The sequence below is a fragment of the Prunus persica genome, chromosome G7, assembly GCF_000346465.2.
Source record: "Prunus persica cultivar Lovell chromosome G7, Prunus_persica_NCBIv2, whole genome shotgun sequence".
Lineage (NCBI taxonomy): Eukaryota > Viridiplantae > Streptophyta > Magnoliopsida > Rosales > Rosaceae > Prunus > Prunus persica.
In genome coordinates this window covers 19,999,307-20,019,985 of record NC_034015.1, presented here as the reverse complement: position 1 = coordinate 20,019,985, position 20,679 = coordinate 19,999,307, and the positions used below count along the sequence as shown (strand labels likewise).

Below are 20,679 nucleotides of genomic sequence, written 5' to 3'. Positions count from 1 at the left end.
TGCTTTCATTATATATTGATATATTTTTAGGTCATTCATCGATACAAATTTAGAAAATCCTTATCCCTGATACGTAACCTAAATTTTTATTTTTGTTAATTTACGGATTTAGGAAAAGCGACATATATAAGGCAAAGCCTAAAATTCAAGACATAAAATTCTACGTAAGTATTAAGTTACGTTTAATAAATCGTCTACGTACAAGGAGTCAATAAACCATGTACAATTTCAAGACATAAAATTCTACGTAAATATTAAGATACGTTTAATGAATCGTCTACGTACGTCCTAAGACGGGAATTATTTGTTGCCCTCACAAAAGACTTTCTTAAAAATTAATCATCTTTGATTGAAAACTTGCAAGTAGATAATAATATTAACAGGGAATGAATGACGATTACGAAATTGATAGTCCAGGAGATGATGAAAATATGAGCATTGGCATTACTAGAATTGTTGTCACCCACGAAGACTCTAGTGGATGATGTATGCGTCGTAACCCTATCTGCTTGTAAGATTGCTGTAACTAATTAAACTGGTATTTAAAAAAATATATAGATATGTGGTAAATATGAGGAAAATATATATAACCCGTGAGAGTATAGAGAGACGACCGACATTCCACAATATGTACACTTTTCGAGAGGTCAATATCTAGGGTTTGGAGATCCCTAATCTCAGGTCTCCAAGAGAATGATTGCAATTTCCTAGAATTATGATTATTCTATATTTGGATTGGACTTTACCCCCATGTTGATAAACGGTCACCTTTCTACAATATTGACGCCCAAAAAGCAATAAGGAGAAGTTTGAAGTTAATTAAAAGGACACCATAAGCTTCTTTTTTTTCTTTTTTTTTTCTTTTTTTTTCTTTTTTTTTTATAGGAAAAGGAAACCATAAGTTTTATATTTTTTATTTTAGGTGACATACTTGTTTCTAATTAGTTTCATCCCCTGCACTTCAGATGCGAGGTTTGATTTTCCATTCCTCTAATATCTAAGGCCTCGACGACGCCTGCTACTTGCTATTGCAAATTACAATGTCCATGAACCATGCAATAATTAAATCACAATATTATTAGAAGCAATAACCAAAATTTATATAATAAAAAAAACAATAAAATTATTCTCCTGTGGTATAATTAATCATTTATTCCCACGACATACATTCCCTTAAACCGCATTTTAATGCAATAAACAAACAAAACAACCCTTAAATCTCGAGCTTGCCTAAGGAACATAACATATAGCCTTATTATTTTGGGCACATAGGGGAGGGGGGGTGAAAATGGGCGTCTCTTGTCCGTACTGCCAAAATCTTTGTCGGGGGCGCCATGTCTTTTCCAGCACACCCAAGTTTCTCACTCGTCTTTTTAGTTTTCATTCTTTGGCTCTCTTCAATCTCCAACGATATAAAACAAACAAAGAACAACCACCTTTCCTTTGTCCTCACCTTACCTCCCTTATATTCTTCTCTCTCTAATACTAGCACTTTGATTTTTCTATATAGCCACTTCTTCCAAACCCGAAAGTTCAAGGTTCTTGCCTCATTGAGGCCTTAGCTGCAAAGATATGTGAACTTGTGGCTCAAAATTTCTTGCACCAAATATCACGTTTTATCTGCGAGATTGATTTTTCAACAAGTTTACATTAGTTGGTCGTCATATACCAAATATTTCAAGTGAAAAATAAAAACGGCGTGTATGGTGTGAAAAATCATCAATCAATTAGCGTTGATGTATTGTCAACTTTATTGTGAATCTCACATACATCAATGACGTGACATATAACTCACACCGATGTAAACGCAATCGTTATATAAGAATACCATTTAGGTATTTCTAATTTATAACATAATATTTATAAAAATGGGGTTTTCAAATTTTTCTTGATGTAACATTCGGTGGGGTTTCTTTTTTCCCCTGTTTCCATTGAACTATTTTGTAACTTCTAATGATCACAGTACAGTAATAGGAGAAACTTCTGCCCATTGCGGCAACACCTCCCTCACCCTTCTTCATCATCATGACCTCTCTAAGATTTTTTTCTTGTTTTTTTTCTTTTGGCCCAGGCAGTAGACAATATAGGAGCTGAATGAATGGTACGAGTTGCTAGCTGTTAAGCTGCATGTTTTTCAATATCATTAAGGATTAATTAATTTCAAAACTTAATTAATTAGCAATTGATAATGAAATCGACATTTTTGAAACTTGGCATGTCGTTTCCTTGAAGTCGAATATAAACCCCATAAAAGGGTGTGTTCTTTTGTTTCATATAGGCCATGCTTGATCATTGGATTCTCCATCACATGCCTTAATAAACCCCTTTAAGATTTATGCATTATTCCCATTTATGATCCCTAGACAGCTAATCTTATATAATATAAGCTTTGTAGGGTAAACCGTAACCCTAATAAAAATCCTGGTTTAATTATTTTCTTATTTAAATGCTAACTTTAACCAAAAGGTACTGCTACAAGTAGGCAAATCCCCCATCTATGACAATGAAGACAAACACATAGAAATTATAAAACTTTTATGTTTTTAAAATGAATTTTTTTTTTCTCTTGTGCTGTTCTATATGAACTCCACTACCCTTCTCCAACTTTCACTTTTGCAGCTGACTATAGAGTTGTATGTAGGCAACTATTATGTTGAAGATGAAACTTGGGAACTCTCTGTTTTTTTGGTTAAAATTTAGCTAAAAACACATGAAAGTTATTTTAGAAGCTTTCTATAAAATTTTGATTTCAACCATACTCTCTAAGTTAGGTAATCATAAAACGACTATAATTCTTTTTTAATTCAACATAAATAGTTCATCTTTATAAATTATAGGGAGTCACTATTAATTCATTATCTATCCTCGGATTTAGAAGCTTTTAGAGGTCTCTCTCCTTCTATTTAAGAGTTCCTAAAAATCTCTTTATTTTATGAGCTAAATAAGAAGCATGGTTGGAAGTGAATTTTTTCACTTCCTTCCTATATTTTATCTAAATAGGTGATTTAGAGAATTTATTGTTACGGATGCTCTTACAAAGGTGTAGAGTTAGTCTCTCAACAGTATATAGATATATATGTAAATAATTAAGAAGTTGAAAGAAAAAAAAAAGGAGAAAGAGAATAGGATGCCACTTGTCAGAATTAAGTCCATCATAATTAATCAAGTTTATGTTTAGCCACTTGTCATCCTTATATAATCATGTTAAAAAGGAAAAAAGAAAAAATAATTTTTACTTTTGTAATATATATAAGTTTTCGTGTAGTCAATTTCAAAACGCAATGAAAGAAACTCATCAAATTTGAGCATGTAGTCAATTTCAAGTTTCAACATCAAACTGACAAGTAATCCAAATTTCCTTAAACTTACGCTACTTGCTGTACTACTGCCCTGCACCGAATGCTTTGTTAATTCTAATTAAGAAACTGTTCAGGTCTTCTTTTTTCTTAATTAAACGGTTTCCATGTCTTTTTTTTTTTTCTTTTTTTTTTCATTAAGAACACCTAGTACATTCAAGGGCGTTGCTGGAAGAAAATGATGTTTTTGGCTCAATTGCGTGCACGCATTTCGATGCTCATATTACTATCCTTATCCTAAAATATATGGGTTTTGTTTATTGAGAGGATCAATCATTTCCAAAGTTTAATTACCATTCTCTCAGGATCTAATTCCATTCGAATCTGCTTAGTTCCACAGATTTTTTACATTTGAATTTTCTCCTTGTGCGGATGTGCGGATGTTATGTATTTTCTATTACCTCTTCTTATTTTTTTTCTTATTTACAATGACATCTGCACGGTAATAACATATGAACATCTAAATAAGAAAATATATATATATGTGTGTGTGTGTTTGTATGTGACGGTCATAATATATGTAAGTGGTTTATTCTGCTCAAAACACTCTTTATGCTTTCTATATTTAACAAGTAATTACTAAAACTATGTGACTTTGTTGCGCCCCCCATTTCCAAAATATATAGTTGATTTTGATACACAAACAAGTGAGTAATTCTTTGGTGTGATCATCATGTTACCAATTAAATCATATTATCATACATGTATATATTTATTAATTCTACACCATAACTCATAACATATCAATATTTAGAATTTCTCCAAATTAAAACGCCCAAACTATTATTTTGTAGCTTCATTACAAGAAAACAATATTATTAATAATCACCTCAATTTGTGTCCCGAATATTTTGAGAATGTGAAGCGAAAAATGTCTTACATTGAAAAGCTAACAAAGCTTGAAAAGGCTTATAAGGTGTTGCGCTACTCCTCTAACTGTTAATTGATTTTGAGGTGGAACATCAACTTTATTCATGATATTAGAGCTGGTTTGCCCACGTATGGAAGTCCAACGGCCATACATGCTCCACGTCACCCGATATATATTGTTCACGTATTAGGCTTGAAAATTCACCATATATGCAAGAACATGGTCTTTCATGTTCTTGTTTTCTTCTAGTATTTATGCTACTTCATTACTAACTAAAGTGTTATTATTTAAGTAAAGTAACAAATGAATCCATGTAAAATATTAGAAAGGAATAATCTTGGCAGACAAACAAAAGACCATATCTCAGTAGATATAAACAAATCCTTCAATCATTCTCAGTAGCGAATAAACAATCACATTTCTCTCTCTTAAATACAGCTACAATACTGATCCCAATAATCTCCACATCATGCTTTTTATAGTTTATTATCATACACAAATTTGTCTCCTTATATATCCAAATATTATATAATTCTTTTTAGCCCCACTTCTGCTTTTTGTATAATAATTATATACCCACACCATTTATTAATTCCTTTAGAGGAAATTATTTGAAGCAACTTTTGCTTTTTTCATTGCATAATGTCAAAGCCAATGTGATTAAAGAGAAGAAAAGTCAAACGAGAGAGACTTTAAAATGATTAATTTGCACGAAGAAATGACAAGAATGAGTGAGATTATAATCAGAAATAACAATTTTTTCGAGAAAAAAAAGGAAGAGACAAGTTAGAGTTGGACCATCATTTTCGAACAGTCGTTTAGCTAGTCCAAAATATATTTCACATAATTTATTTCGAAATAATGTACTAACAATCATAGAACAAAAATTAAAAATAAAATTAAAAATAAATTATTTATACATGCTAGAAAACAAATTAGGTAAATGGAAAAACCTCTCACATGCTAGATCACGTGCCTGACAAGAGGGGTCAGCGGCCACGTGCTGCCACACGTGTAAAGTGTGGGTATTCAAAAAACAAACAATTGTAAAACATAATAAATAAAAAAGTTTATGATGATTCGTGAGCTCTTTCTTTGTCCCAAAATAAATAATTTTGAGCTCTTTCACGTGCGACCACCCAATCACATGGCAACTAGAACTTCTTTTTGTTCCAATGGGAACTGGGAATAAGGGTTGGGGTGGACTGGATTTATCGAGGGAAAGGTAAAAATTTATCAACATAAAAGGTAAGAATGGGGGAACAATTTGTGTGAGGGTATGCAAAAATTTGTAACTGTGCCAAGTTTTATTTTGTCCTTTAATTCTCGCACGTCATTCGATTTAGTATTTTCATCAAATTATGTCAATTAGAAGTGTAAAATTGTCAATTTAGACACAATTATTTTTTAAAAACAAACCAAAAAATGTTATGAAATGACTAAATTATAATACATGCGATTGGATTGGATAACTAAAATGACTAAAAAGTAAGATTAATAACCAAAATAAAACTCAGTATAAGTTCAACGATCATTGCGATTAAAATCCCTAATTCAATTGTTGAATGAAATGGTAGTTTAGGCATCCTCCATATAAAAACAAAGAAGTCAAATTCAAGTTCAAATCAGGTTAAGCCAGCAAAAAAGGCAAAAAATATCAAATTGATGTAGTTTTTGAGAAATTACAAAATATATATAAAAGAGACTTTAAGGAGGCGGTTGTGGGCCCGAATTTGCGCGACCGTCCGTATGAGTTCTATACGAACAGAATTCTTTCTCATTGGGCTTTCTAGGTGTGAAAGGGACTTAAAGGTAATGGACCATGTTGTCCCTAGTGAGGTGGACCCAACCGAAGGCCCACTACCAGCCATTTGCCCCCCTTCTCATAAAAAGCAAAAACTGCCTCTGGATGCCGACCTTTAACAACTTCTCTCTTCCTTGTTTTTAATGTTTTTTTTGGTAATTTCTGCCCATGAAATGATAACGTGGGACCCACACCGTAATTATGCCTTCCTCTTTTTTATTTTTAAAACGAAACTCGGTTTCATAAGTTTCGTATTTTACCCTTTTTATGACGTCACCTACACGTCAACTATGACATCATATATGTCCTTTTTTTTCCTTTCTTTCTTTATATTTTATACGGAAGACATTTTGGTTCGGTTGACATATGTTGACTCTGGTCAACACAATTGTCTTGTGGATATGTGCTGGGGTCAACACATAATTATGGATTTTGGATAGTAATTTATGTGGTTAATCATTAATGCTCTTAAAAAGTAGGTAAAAGCGAAGCCTTAGCATGTGAATAAAAATATGGGTAATGTTAGACATATCACATTGTGTATCATCTTTCTAATAGAGATAGAGTTCACCAATATATTGGGGCCCACCTATGTTAGAGAAGTGATATACAATGTGGTATAAAAATATAGTATACCTAGCATTTTCGTAAAAGTATTTTAGTGTGTGAATGTGTTTGGTGTGTTATATTTAGCAAACATCTTAATTCTTAAGCATCTATTTGTTCCAACAGCAAATAATTTATTTATTTTTTCCCTTTTCTTTTCTTCTACTCTTCATTCATTCTATTTCTCAAGATTTTAAAGATTAAGGGCATGTTGACTAGGACAGGATTGAGCTATTTAGCACTAATCCCGTCTTCAATCAAACATGGGCTTATTTTTGCAGCTTGATTAATTTGGATTAGAAGCTCACTTAGTGGGCTTATATTAGACCATTTAAAATCATGGGCTTAACTAACACCAGCCCAAAATAACAACAAATTTGAGAAGACAACGCGAGCTAAAACAAAAACACGCGAGCTTCACCTCTAGTCAAAAGAAAAGGTTATTAATCGAGTCAGCTTAACCCAACATCTCAACGTGTCCAATGGGCCGGGTTCTAAAGCTGACCCGGATTTCCACCTACCTGTCTTGACTTTCATTTCGTTCATAATTCTCAACAATCTGACTCACGTGAGATGCACATGCCACTTTTGCAGCAGCAACGAAAATCAAGTTGCAGACCACATCCCCGCCGCACCACTTCTGCCCATCCACACGCTCGCTACCCCGTCGGCGCCTCCTCGACGGCGTAGTCTGAGGATCAAATTCTTCAGGCACACTTTCAAGCTCACTGACTTGATTAGATTCATTTTTTCAATTCAATGAAAATGGCGATTTTTCAAGCCAGGACGTGGTTCGCTAGAACCTTCTCGACCGTTGCTTCTCACCCTCTGCGCGTCTGTGTCGTCGGAAGTGGACCTGCTGGCTTCTACACTGCTGAGAAGGTAAACTCTTTCTATTTGTGTGTGTTTTTTGTTGTTAAATTAATTTTAATAAAGCATTGAAATTTGATATGATTGGTATGAATTGAGCTGAAATAGATGCTGAAGGCGCATCAGGAAGCACAGGTGGATATCATTGATCGTTTGCCAACGCCTTTCGGGCTAGTCCGCTCCGGCGTAGCACCTGATCATCCTGAAACCAAGGTGACCACATTATTCTTAGTCTCAGTTCTTTCTTTTTTCGTAAAATAGTTCAAGAAAATTGAAGTTGGTGAACTCACACATTATCAAAAATCGAGTTTACTTCCTCTTATAAAGAGCATCCTGTGAATTTTATCAGTTTATTTTGTTGGATTCTTTTGGTGTGGCGAGGAATAAATTTCTTATGTGAGCTTATTTTATTAGATAACTTGCAACAGATTGTGGTCAACCAGTTTACGCGGGTTGCGCAACATGAATGCTGCACATTCTTTGGAAATGTAACTCTTGGTTCCTCTGTAACTCTCCCTGAGCTTCGTGAGTTGTACGACGTGGTGGGGTTCTGACTCAATATGTGTAAATAATGCCGGCATTGGCAATGTCATTCTTGGTATGCTTATTTGTTTGACCAACATTGTGTGCAATACGCAGGTTGTGCTTGCCTATGGTGCTGAAAGTGATAGAGTTCTTGGTATCCCTGGAGAAGTATGTTTTGCTTGTTTTGGTTTTGTTTCTTTAATATTATGGTGCTCTTTGATCAATAGAATGGATAGAATTGCAGCTAATGTTTTTTATACAAATTTTTTTTTTTGGGAAATAATTGGTTTATACCTCTTTCTAGGATTTGAGTGGCGTCTATGCAGCAAGAGAATTTGTTTGGTGGTATAATGGGCACCCAAATTGCAGATACCTAAACCCCGACTTGAAGAGCTCTGATACAGCTGTAATTCTTGGTCAGGTATCTTCATACTTCATCAAGTTAATAAATAGGATTAACCTTCTCTTAAGTTACAGTTAATAAATGTACTTCACTATCCTTGTCACAACACAAACAAATAGACTTTTATTAATACATAGGAGTTTTATCCCTACCAAACAGCTCCTTTTGGCTTCAGGGCAATGTAGCTCTTGATGTTGCACGCATTCTTTTACGACCAACAACAGAGTTGGCTACAACTGATATTGCGAGCCATGCTTTGGCAGCTCTTGAGGACAGCGCTATAAGGTTTGCTATCCCAATCTTGAGAATAACCAGACATTATAATTGCTACTTTATCTGGGTTTCATGTTTAATGATGTCAATGTCATTTCAGGAAAGTGTATTTGGTTGGGAGGCGGGGACCAGCCCAAGCAGCTTGCACTGCTAAAGAGCTGCGTGAAATTAATGGTGATTTTTAATATCACATTCATTCTAATTCTAAGTGAAGGAGTCTAAAATGTTTTGTTTGGATGCTATGCTGAGAAGTAATTACTTTAGGAGTACATTTAGTCCGTTTGACCTTTTGACAATGCAACTTCTGGGGATTTTAAAGTTCAAATAACACTTACTTTTGGATTGTGTGGTGGTGACATTGCAATATAATTGCAATGTTACAGCGGGATTGGACTAGAGGACAATGGGCCTTCTTGATCTTACTTGAAAGATGTCCTTGGTATTGCATATGGTATGATATTTATAAATCACTTATGAATTTCCAAGTGTTGACCTCCTTGTTTTATGGGAATAGATATAAGATTATTTCTGTAATAATTATAAGTAGTTTCCAAAAAAGACTAAGTATTTGTAGTTTCTAATTATCTGCAATCAGATTTTGTCTGTATATTTTTGTCATAGGTCATTGGTGTAATGCTGTCATCATATTCTCACTTATAATTTTACTCAGTCATCTTGTTTGTAGAGGTTTTTTATATGCGGAATTGAATGAAGTTGTTGTCTTTGTTTTTCAGGTATCAAAGATCTGCATGTTCACATCAAGGAAGCTGATCTACTCACAACCCCAGAAGATGAGGTATCTAAGTTGATCTTATCTCCGTCTCTCTCAAGGTTACTGTTATAGCTAAATATAGAAATTGATGTTTTGAAGCAATCTAAGCTGTTATTGGTGGTCTATTAAGTTCCTTTACTGTTAGTAATTTTCATGTACCTTGTTGCTGTCTTTTGGTAAGGAAGAGATGAGGAATAATCGAATTCGAAAAAGGGTTTATGAGTTGCTCTCTAAGGCAGCCACGACTAGGGCTTCACACCCCTGTTCAGATCCACGTGAATTGCACTTTGTTTTCTTTCGGAAACCAGATAAGTTTCTAGAGTCTAATGAGAGAAGTGGCCATGTTTCTGGGGTCAGACTCGAGAAGACAAAACTCATAGGTAATTTATACTCCATATAATTTGTAGTAAAAGTTTTTATGTATTTTCCAATGAAGTGAGGCCATATCACATGTGAACACATTACTGAATGATTGTACCATACATCATCATCAAATGACAAAACTAATTATGGTAAAATGGAAGAGGTCAAACATCAAGTTCGAAATAATTATGGAAGCTGTCAATAACACAAGTAAATGATTCTATTTTTTGGGTCATCCAAGTGACAATGACTAAATTGCTTCTTTCAACTTCACTTTCTAGGTGATAGACCAGGAGAACGAATGGCTACAGGTACTGGACAGTTTGAAGATCTTGGATGCGGGTACTTTCTTCTGAAATTCAGCCGTTGCTATTTCATACTAGAGGCATACACATGCAATGTGTGTGCAGTTGCTTGTGATAAAGTAACTATATATATGTGAGGTGCTGACAACAGTGGCAATATGCTTTCTTTCTTCTACAGGATTGTGCTTAAGAGCATCGGTTACAAATCAGTACCAGTTGATGGATTACCCTTCGATCATCGGAAAGGTATGTTGATGCTGTTATATGAAGTGAGGCATATTATTCTATCTGGATCTTAAGTTTCCCTCAAAACTCTATGTTTAAGCATAAAAGTTGATGAGATTGTACAAATTATGGGGAATATCATTCACTCAGATATGCTAATGCAAACTTCAAACTGATTTGGAACTTTAGTTGGTTCAAACTTTAGAAGGCCTCATTCACCTGGTTCCATAGAAGTTTTGATTTGTGACAAAATGTTTCCTATTTCTGGAAAATTACTAAATAAGCTTCTTGCCAGAAGTGGTTCTATATCGACCACAAGAGACAAAGCAAGGATTTTAATGATGATCTTCTTTGCAGGCGTGGTTCCAAATGTTAGAGGGCGAGTTCTAAGTGATACATCTGGAGATCCTATGCTGCTTGAGAAGGGTTTGTATGTATGTGGATGGTTGAAGAGAGGACCAACTGGGATCATTGCTACAAACCTCTATTGTGCAGAAGAAACTGTAAGTGGTCTTTTACATTACTTAGATGGAAAGGTGCTGGTTAATAAGGTGTATTCATGTCCATCAGTAGTGGCACATGTAGCATCTTGGAACCAATAACTATCATAATTAAAACCGATTATCGGATTTGATTAGGGTGATTGCCCGCTTTGCTCACTTCACTAATCAACATGGCAGGTTGCAAGTATATCTGAAGACCTTAAGCAAGGAATATTGGCATCATCATCAAGCGCAGGCAGGGAGGGTCTCCTCCAATTGCTGGATAGTCGAAATGTTAGAGTTATACCATTTGGTGAATGGGAAAAGATAGATTCAGAAGAAAGGAGGCTTGGGAGTTTAAGAAACAAGCCCAGGGAAAAATTAGCCACGTGGGAGGAGCTTCAGAAAGTAGCCAGAGAGTAAATATCCATTTCAGGGTTTCTCTGTTTTCTTTTCTTTTTCTTTTTCTGTTTTCTTATACGTTTTTTTTGAGCTAGAGGGATACATTACAATTGAAGAAGGAAAAGAAAGAAGAGTGAGATCATTTATTTATGAATTTCAGTTATTAAACCTTTTTTGGCTGAACATGAGTATTTCTTGTTGACTCATTTGATGCCCCCTTTCCCCCACAAATATTTATAAATAATAATTAATAAATGAAAAGCATTTTGCTAGTTTCTGTAACATTTGCCTTGTTCGTTCAAGTAGGCCTACCCATGTTTTTACATGCATATGAAGGTAAAATAGGAAGGATGAATTTATGGTTCATTTTTTACCGACCGACATGAGATTCAAAGGTTTTCACAAATCTTTAAAACGTGACGAAAGTAAAAAAGAAAAGAAGATGTTGCATGCAAACACAATCATTGGTTTTCAACGATGGTAAAAAAACTCACTTAATTCTAATTGTGTTCAAGAGTAAGATTTAGGTTTGATCTCTTGTTTTTGTTCAGAATATTTAGCTTTGATTTGAGAGAAGAATATCAATGAGGCAAAGAAAAAGAAACTAAATTCGTTTCACTTGTTACAAAGCATTTTGGTGTAATTAGTTTTTGTTGAGGATGCATAAGTCTAGGACTCGTTGACAATTGGTTTTAGGTATATAGGCATAAAGTCAAAGTCCACCATGTCTTTCCATGCCAAGCACTTTCAAAAGCTGCCATCTTCCAGTGACTAGCTGCTCTTAAAAGTCTCAGAGTATACACTTACGGTGGATCTGGATCCTATCTTAGCCTAGCGAGGGATGATTGAGTTGTGGAATTTCTTGTGGCCTTCAATTTCACGCCCATATGCTCGTGCTCTGCTGAAAATCCACAACACTATAGCCTCCACTACAAAGATTGTCAAATTCAGCTGGACAAATGCTCAAAGAGTTCCCATTTTGAAGGAAAAGTAAGACAATAGTGAATCCCAACACGAATGTGTCGCATACTATTCATATTTCTATAATTATACGTTTCGATGCGATCACATTACGAATAGTGTGTAAGATATCTTCTTAAATTGCACCGAGACCTATCAAATGAACCTTTGAAGTTCCTTTCACACTCTTTAGGGCTTTCAGCCTTTTGTGGCAAATACAAAAATGTTGTATCTGGAAATATCACCCACTTTCCAGTTTACCCTGTTGATTTGCCAAGTGATTTTGATGTAGGATGGCAATTGTGACATTGACAAACCACCAACATAAATTGAATTATTTTGCTGGTAGGTACATGAAGTGAGATTCAGGGCTTCTGGCTCTCCCCCTGACTCCAATAATTCTTGACATATATGTATGGGGACCCAATCTTATGGATCCATTATCATCTTTGTTTCAACTTCAAAATATGAGAATCAATTCAAACATTGTAGAATTTTGATACTGATTATACAAACTTTCATTTCCTTTTTGCTTGGTTTGGTTTGATTTGGTTTTTTGCTGCAGGTAGGCATGTGCCATGTCAGTGTGCTTTAGAGTTCATGCCAATCACATTGCTAGCAGATTCTGGTGTAACTGCAATTCTCTCACCAAATGATTTCTGACAGATAAAAAATATGTTTGTCTTCTACTTGTAACTCTTCCTCCACAAATTAGTGTTCTTCCATAAATCTGAATATAAAAATTGGTGATGTTCATCCAGCTAAGAACAGAGCTAATTTGGGAAGAAAAGAGGAGGAAAAAGGAAAACTAACTAATGTGACTTGTGATTGACTTGAAAGACATAAAACATCATAATTCACATTGAGACTTAATTCAAGGTATAATAATACAAGATTACAAATAGCTTTTTCAGATCATGATAATCTTATATTATTATTAACTCTATTGGGGGTGGTGGGCTCCACTCCCCTTCTGATCAAGTGTTTCTGATCTTTTATTATAATTCATAGATAGCTATGATGATGGATTTGCCCATTTAGGACTAGAAGAAAAGCTATTTATTCCTTTTGATGTTGAATCAAATCCAGCATGGGGTCAGGTCAGGCTGGGTGCTATTTTGAAGATTCATGCTGTCTCCTAACCCTTACCAGAAAGTCTTTGCTCTGATTATGACAACCATTTGGCATGTTGGAGTTGGGCATTTTTGCTTCTTTTTTTAAAGGCCTTGTTTGGTTTCAGTAATTAATCTGTTATTCATTAAAGGTAGTTATCTATGCATTTGAGATTCTCGGTTCAATTCCCCTTTTTCTGGTGTCGCATATGGTTTATGTACATTGCCCGCAGGGAGGCAGGGCCTTAGCATAGCTTATCATGTTGTTTACCTCATGGGATCACTGTGGCAAAAGTACAGGGAAGAGAGGGCCCACAACCTGTCAACCACCACCAAAGATTAGATTATATGGGATTTGATATAGTTTACCACTTGAGCTTGGCCTAAACAAGTAAAAGCCTTTTTTTTCACTTTAGAAAAATAAAAATTAAAAAAACTTAAAAGAAAGAAAGTGGGTTGCTTTGGCTGCTTGCTTGGACACCACAACCTGCTTCTTCTTTTTTTTTTTTCTCTCCAAACGCTGCTCCATAACACCACACTACTACTAATGCCGCTGCCTTTGGAGGCCCACCAACAAGAGGCAGCAGTTTGGTACTTGAGGCCCACCTACCTTTTGTGGGCCCTCTTTGGAGATTCTCTTTTTCTTCATGTTCATAATTTTGAAAAGAAAAGAAAAGAAAATGTGAAATTACAATAAGGATACTATTTGCCTTTTTATCAATAAGGAGATACTCCTTCTTCTTGTCACTTAGAAAATTTGACACATATATAAAAATAATTCATCAAAAATACACACATAACAAAAACTTACGCACACATATCACACTGTTATTGACAAGAATATAAAAGCTCATACTTACTTGATAAGTATGAAAGTATTTTCCTTACAATAATAAGTCATGCTTCTTCTAAATTTTATTTTTAATGCTACATCGGTATACTTGTAGGAACCGAAATACTTAACTCCTTTATTCTAGACAAATCATCGTCGATTCGTGTACATAATTTATTTATAATAATAAGATAACTTTGTATGTATTAAATTGTGATTTACGGAGGAATGACCCATTTAGTAATGCAAATTGTTATTTAGGATTTTTTCTTTTATGTCGGTAGATATAAAAGCGTAGAGGATAATTGTTTAGGATAAAGCCAAAATTGTCTTTGATAGATTTTATCTCAAAGAATAGTGAAGAAGAATTTTCGGGTTGCATTATGGTGTTCAATTCTTCATTTGACAAGTGCTTAACAGGACACATCGTCATCCACACCATGTAGAGCATCAAAAATAGAATTATCAGAATTGTTGACAAAATTCCACATTTGGGGGTGAAGAAGTTCCACAAAATATGCTTCAACATTTTATTTGATAAAAGAGTATAGTATTGTATTTATAAGATAAACAAAAATAATTACAAAGCAACTAAGGTGCTGAATATGGATATAACTTCTCTAGTGACCAAACGCAACAACAAGTTGAATTGATCTTTAGAGAATATGCATAACCCAAAAAATGATTAAAATTCCCGAGTTATCAACCATCCTCTCAGGAATTATTAGACTAAAACAACTAAAAAACTCCTAAAGAGTTCATGAGAATTATTAGACTAAAACAAATTAAAAAATAAGACCACCGTTCCACATCCTCCAACCCGACATCATCCCCGCTTTGTAGCTCCAAATTTATATCCGATGTTGAAAACTAGAGCCAAATCCTTGCATGCATGGGCCAAAAGACAATAACTATATCATATGACAATGTTTCACAACGACTGTTTCTACATCGCAAAATAAAACAAAAAAACAAAAAACAAAGAATCCAGAGGGAAAAGAAAGGGAATAAGAGAAAAGGGGATGAAATGAGAAGAAATGAAAGAATAGGAAGGGTGGGGGGTCGGCCTCTAAAGATATTTTTTAAGAGTTTTCTCCTAGAGCAACGATTAGGTTTATCCTCTTTAAGAAATTCCTTTTAAAATCTGCTTCAAGATTTGGATAAGCTTGGATTTGGATACAAATAAGTTTCAATTTTTACTCCATTGTTTTTGCGACCCCACAACATAAAAATTTATTTCTCAAACTGTCACAAAAGAAGGCGAGTGAGAGCTCCCAAGATTAATAATATTATGGATTATGAAATTAATAATTGGTGAGCCGGCTGCTCATTGCAACGGGTTACCGGGTGCTTTATGTAGTGGCAATGTGGCATCCACCACACAACGTAACGCCGTTTGTCCCCCAACAACCCATCCTCCTTTGCAACCGTGCAAACTTTAGTGCGGTCCACCCATTTGGCCTTTGAATTTGATTGACGGGATAGCCCATATTTGGAAATTAAATTTAAAATATCCAAACTGAAATATTCCAATGTAAAATCAAAACATTACTTTTACACATACCAATTTTATCTCAAATTTTTAAAACAAAGAAAAATAAAAAGAAATGTTTAATTATATTTTAGGTGTCATAATTTCCCTTTTTGGCTTGGATTGATTGAAGTCTTTTAATTGAATATTTGACGAAATTCGAGGTCATAATATGTAACTACACATGTGAGTATCATTTGGCTCTCAAAATATTTGTAATCAACCTAAAATCTATTAATTTATTCTAATTTTCTTAACAATTTTATATTTATAATAATTAATTACTATTAATTTGGTCTAGCTCAGTAGAAAATGGTCTTAATTTGCATATAAAAGGTCTTAAGTTCAAATCTCAATAACATCTTAGTTGTCTGCATGTATATGAGAAATCTCATCTCTTATAGTTTAGATTATTGTTTATACTTAAAAATATATTTCAAAAAATGTGACATTGTTTTATTAGTCCAATTTCTCATTTAGTTAGAATAAACTCTCAATTATTTTCTAACTTAAATAAACAACTCTCACATGTTTTCTTGATGGATTATTCAAAACGCTTATTTTGATACATTGTGATTTTTCTTTATATCATTTGTTTACGTTTGACTAAAAAAAAATTCTTGATGACTAAATTGAATTTTCGTTTAAAATTCAATGATAGAAATATATTGTGAGAGAGAAAAAATTAATCGGTTGCTTTTTTGGCTAATGATTGTGCTTTCTTTTGGTTGGCGTTGATTTGTTCCTACCCTCAAAATTTCCAGGAAAATTCAAAAATTCTGAGCAGCCAAACGACAGCAAGCTAGCTGGTTCGTACGAACACAGGATCACAGAGACAATTCTCTATCAACCTACACACTCGTTTCAGTTTTCTCAAACTGCCGTTTTTTTCTTTTTCTTTTGTGGGTCTTCGGATTCCGTTGCCGTTTTGAGCCTCTCGATGTCAGCTTTCTCAAAATTCCCTCTCTTTCCCCCGACTTTTCCTTTTCTTTCCGAGCATCCAAACACCAGACCGGCCAAAAACATCTCCCACAGCGATTTCCCTATCCTTCTTGAAAACCCGAACACATTTCTGCGTCCCATCCCTTTCTCTATAAAAAGGCACACGCTCACTGATAAATACCAATTTTCTAATTATTAACTGTTTTAAAATTATTATTGGAATAATATTAAATAAAAATGGAAAAACAATAAAACATAGAAAGTTTGCCGGGAACTTTCTGTGACCTGTCGGAGTGGTTGCCCCCAAAAAGGTTCATAGAAATTTATTTTTATTTTTATTTTTATTTTTATTTTTGCTACAAAAGCCAAAAGACAAACGCCAAACCCAAACGGTTCCACTTTTTTTATTTGCAAGCTGTCTATTTAATTTAATTTAATATTCGCACATTTTCCTTGCTTTTTTATATTCATTTTCTGAGTTACAGAGTTTACAGTACAGACTACTGAGTGTACTGAGACTGAGAGGGAGAGAGGGGGGGAGAGAGAGAGAGAGAGAGGGAGAGAGAGAGGGAGTGTGTGTGTGTATTATATAGAAACAAAACAGAGCAGCAAAAGACCAAAGAAGCTTCTCTTTCATCTTCTTCACCAACACCGTATCCTTTAAATAAATTTAAACCCATATAATCTGAAACAATTTAAGCTCTTGATCTTTCTCTTTTTCTTATTTTAAATCCATTTAATGCTTTCTTCTGGGTCTTGGACTCTTGAAGTATTTTCATGTCTATGTCACTGGAGCATGATTACATAGGCTTATCAGAGTCTGCTTCTTCAATGGAAAGCTCTGACAAGTCTGCTGAGAGGGACAGAGGGACTGCTCTGAACCTCAAAGCCACTGAGCTGAGGCTGGGCTTGCCAGGCTCTGAGTCCCCAGACAGAGATTGTGGTGGTGGGTTAGTGGAGGATAAGACTGGGTACTCAGTATGTGTGGTTAAAGGCTTGGTCTCTGGGGCCAAGAGGGGCTTCTCTGACGCCATTGATGGAGCTTCCGGGAAGTGGATTTTCTCTGGGAGTGGTGGATCTGAGGTTGATATGGGTAAAGGTGGTAACTTGCTCTCTCCCAGAGGTGTTAATGGTGGGAAAGCTCTTGCTGGGTCTGAGTCTAACAACCAACCAACAAGTTTAGCTGTCTCAGCCGTGAAAGATGGTGGACAACAGTCTCCAAAGCCATTGCATGAGAAGAAGCCCCAGGTTTCTGCTTCTGCTTCTGCAGCAAAGTAATTAGCTTTCTTTCACTTTCCTTTTCCTTTTCCTTTTTTCTTTGCAGAATTGTGTGCGTAGAAAGATGATTATTTTGGCTGCTGAATTGTGGTATTACTTCTATTTGTTCCATTCATTAATTTTTTGCTTGGTTCTTAATTTTTTTTCATATTATCTTTTAGTTTGTCTTCTTTTTGTTACTAAAGAAGCCTCCAGTCCAGTGGGTTAATTAGACAAAATTGTGCAGGTCTTCTTTGTCCCTTTACGTTAAATTAAACAATTCTATGTTTTTTCATGCACTTTATTTTGTAGAATGGTTGTTGCATCTCTCATATTGCATATATTTCTTTCCAAATGTCCACTTTGTGAGAATAATTTCAATTATTTCCATGTTTGAAAGTACGGAAAAAGATTTTGTGTCAAGGTCTCAGCTCTTCCTCTCCACCCTTTGCTTGCATGTATATTTCCAATTTTGTCTCCAAACAGATTAAGAATTTTTCAGATGTACAAGCCAGGTGTTAGCTAGGTTTCATTATATTGAAATTACTACTTTCTGGACTTCTCCACACGAAATTGTAACCTGATGTATGTTATACAGCCATAGATTCCATTGGTAAGAAGTTATAGTGGCTCTTAGTTAAGATATTCATAGTAAAATCTAATTTGTTTTGTCATGTGTGTGTGACAGGGCACAGGTTGTAGGATGGCCACCAATTCGTTCTTTCAGGAAGAATTCAATGGCTTCCGTTCCTCCGAGAAATGATGATGATGCAGAAGGCAAGATGGGACCAGGGTGTCTTTACGTTAAAGTCAGCATGGATGGTGCACCATACCTGAGGAAAGTCGATCTCAAAACATATGGCAGCTATGTGGAGTTATCTTTGGCGCTGGAAAAGATGTTTAGCTGCTTTACAATTGGTAATTTCTCTTTTTAACTCATATTATTTGTTCTAGTTCACCACACGCGCCAATGATTGTCCTCTATTTCTTTTCCGCGACTGTCAATAGTTTTTTTGCAATTGGATCATTGTAAAAAAACTAAGTATCAGAGTTCGAGAAAAATTAAAAAATGTTTACCTTAACAAAAAGTTGTTTAATTGGATTCTCAGAACTGGAAATGAATGAAAACAATTGAGGAATGTTTGCATGTGCCTTAGTATAAGTATATTAGGGATTCATGGAAGGGGATGTACGTTTTTCAATTCCAAAAAAAGCTCATGCGTACAAAAACTCAATTGGTTTATCTCACAAGACTCATATTATGTCTTGTGAGATAAACCCAATTGGCTTTTGGTGGATTTATCTACATCCTCTCTGCTGCTTTGCTGCACTCAGGATTGTTGACAATGCTGGCAGCATCATTTGTTTTGAAGAAATTCTTTGTTTCCCTTTTTAATATAAACTTGTTCAGGTCAATGTGGCTCACATGGAGTTTCAAGAGATGGACTGAGCGAGAGCCGGTTAATGGATCTCCTAAATGGTGCTGAATATGTCCTCACCTATGAAGATAAGGATGGAGATTGGATGCTAGTTGGCGATGTTCCGTGGGAGTAAGTGCGACTTCTTGAAATAATATGTACATTATATGTGGTCATTTTTCAAGAGAGACATTAGGTTGTAAAGATTCAGTAATACTCGAACTATTCCTTGTTATCCTACTTAAAAATAGATTTTCAAAGGACGTTTTTCCATCTAAGAGAATTCTTATCGTTGCACTTTAGTTTAGTAAACAGCAATAATCAGAATGTGGAGTACAGGCAGTCTGGCATTGCCAAGACCCCTAGGGACGCATGTTAATAGCTTTGTCAGAGGTTTTGTGAAAATCCATACAGGAGTTCTAGATATCCGTTTTGCCAAATCAAAACCAACAGATAATGAGGTATTGCGTCTAAGTTTCGTGGCTGTTTGTTCTTGCAGAATGTTCACTGACACATGCAAGAGGATGAGGATCATGAAGAGTTCAGAGGCTATAGGGCTAGGTATCTTCTGTCATGTGACAATCATTTTGTATGTGTATAAATAGGCCTTTGTTTGCTAAATGAAATCCTTAACTAACATCCTTGTGTTTTCCTATCTGTTTGTTATAGCCCCAAGGGCCATGCAGAAGTGCAAAAAGAGTAATTAGAGGCATCATCACCATGAATGGATCAAATACTCTAAGCAAATGATGTTGGAGGCAGCTGTTATGATCAAGGCGAAAGCACCGGATGGTTCGCAAAATTGGGCCCTCGCACTCTGTTCATATCAACTTATGCTTCACATTTAGTGTAACAAAATATGACATTCTAGTAGGAAATATGGTACTGTAAAATGATCTAGTTTAATTAGCCCTCTTCCCCTCTATTGTATTCTGATAGTTGGCTGCTTAAAGCCAATGCATTATGTATCGTAATGGTTTGTTTGCCATGGCAATTCTATGTGGACCATGATCTCCATAAAAGGAATTAATTGTAGTGTTGAAATAGTAGTGTGGTTTGCTTAGAACTGTACACTGGGTTGATGTGAGAGGTGGAACCAAAAAGACACAAAAAACACAAGCAAATCTTTGAAATTTTGAAGCCTTTATTGCAAGACCTAGAAAACAAGAAAGGTTTGCTATATAGCTCTGCTTTCTCACAACATAAATAACAACCAAAGATTGAACTGAGGAATGGGACGGGCCTAAAAAAGGTGTTGTTTTAATGGGCCATGTCCAATGTTTTTTTTAAAAAAATGATGTATTTATTCACTACCCAACAATATTTTACAATTATATTACAAGTATTTATTCACGTTTTTTCACAACAAT

The 20,679-nt window shown here is 35.0% G+C and overlaps 2 protein-coding genes across 2 annotated transcripts; both read left to right on the top strand.

Moving 5' to 3' along the window:
• LOC18770919 (NADPH:adrenodoxin oxidoreductase, mitochondrial) lies at nt 7,221-11,541 on the top strand. The gene is made up of 13 exons (XM_007201957.2): nt 7,221-7,519; nt 7,616-7,720; nt 7,936-8,049; nt 8,147-8,200; nt 8,337-8,453; nt 8,611-8,720; nt 8,809-8,882; nt 9,443-9,504; nt 9,662-9,860; nt 10,125-10,185; nt 10,327-10,394; nt 10,731-10,876; nt 11,054-11,541. The coding sequence occupies exons 1-13, from the start codon at nt 7,397-7,399 to the stop codon at nt 11,276-11,278; spliced, it is 1,458 nt and encodes a 485-aa protein (XP_007202019.2). The 5' UTR covers nt 7,221-7,396; the 3' UTR covers nt 11,279-11,541.
• LOC18769630 (auxin-responsive protein IAA27) lies at nt 17,127-20,358 on the top strand. Its single transcript, XM_020568496.1, has 5 exons — nt 17,127-17,908; nt 18,580-18,809; nt 19,303-19,441; nt 19,809-19,870; nt 19,979-20,358. Exons 1-5 carry the CDS (start codon nt 17,412-17,414, stop codon nt 20,014-20,016), a joined length of 966 nt encoding a protein of 321 aa, XP_020424085.1. The 5' UTR covers nt 17,127-17,411; the 3' UTR covers nt 20,017-20,358.

Excerpts from the sequence above, each read along its gene's own strand:
- LOC18769630 (XM_020568496.1), top strand. The coding sequence starts at position 17,412 with ATGTCTATGTCACTGGAGCATGATTACATAGGCTTATCAGAGTCTGCT. Across the intron at positions 17,909-18,579 it reads GCTTCTGCTTCTGCAGCAAA|GGCACAGGTTGTAGGATGGC; the intron begins GTAATTAGCTTT and ends TGTGTGTGACAG. Across the intron at positions 19,442-19,808 it reads GTTGGCGATGTTCCGTGGGA|AATGTTCACTGACACATGCA; the intron begins GTAAGTGCGACT and ends TTGTTCTTGCAG.
- LOC18770919 (XM_007201957.2), top strand. The coding sequence starts at position 7,397 with ATGAAAATGGCGATTTTTCAAGCCAGGACGTGGTTCGCTAGAACCTTC. Across the intron at positions 10,186-10,326 it reads TTTGAAGATCTTGGATGCGG|GATTGTGCTTAAGAGCATCG; the intron begins GTACTTTCTTCT and ends TTTCTTCTACAG. Across the intron at positions 10,877-11,053 it reads TCTATTGTGCAGAAGAAACT|GTTGCAAGTATATCTGAAGA; the intron begins GTAAGTGGTCTT and ends TCAACATGGCAG.